Below are 377 nucleotides of genomic sequence, written 5' to 3'. Positions count from 1 at the left end.
AGTACCTGTTGTGACATGGTTCTATGCCTTGGGAGTGACAAAGGATTAAAGGATCTGTAGTAGAAACACATTGCTATCTCATTGTGAGGAATGTATATCCCAGCACGATTTCTNGGTACCTGTTGTGACACGGTTCTATGCCTTGGGAGTGACAAAGGATTAAAGAATCTGTAGTAGAAACACATTGCTATCTCATTGTGAGGAATGTATATCCCAGCACGATTTCTTCTATCAAAGCATGGATAATTCTTTGTTATTTCTTTTATTACTATGAGACCATTATTGTTGCAGAGCAGATACTGTATAGGCACTCCATACTCAATGTTGGTCTTTATTTCTCTGCATTTCACACCTAAGGCTCTGAAGGACCTCAACAG

General features: G+C 39.4%; 1 protein-coding gene across 1 annotated transcript in view; it reads left to right on the top strand.

Annotated features, from left to right (window-relative positions):
* Positions 1 to 377, top strand: part of LOC114031140 (E3 ubiquitin-protein ligase HUWE1-like) — a 914-nt gene that overhangs the window by 301 nt on the left and 236 nt on the right. The window contains exon 2 of the mRNA XM_027846156.1: positions 358 to 377. Coding sequence (XP_027701957.1) covers positions 358 to 377 — 20 coding nt within the window. The remainder of the gene's footprint in view (positions 1 to 357) is intronic.

This window comes from Vombatus ursinus, unplaced genomic scaffold, assembly GCF_900497805.2.
Source record: "Vombatus ursinus unplaced genomic scaffold, bare-nosed wombat genome assembly UNPS02015074.1, whole genome shotgun sequence".
NCBI lineage: Eukaryota > Metazoa > Chordata > Mammalia > Diprotodontia > Vombatidae > Vombatus > Vombatus ursinus.
This window is presented reverse-complemented; position numbering and strand designations above follow the sequence as displayed.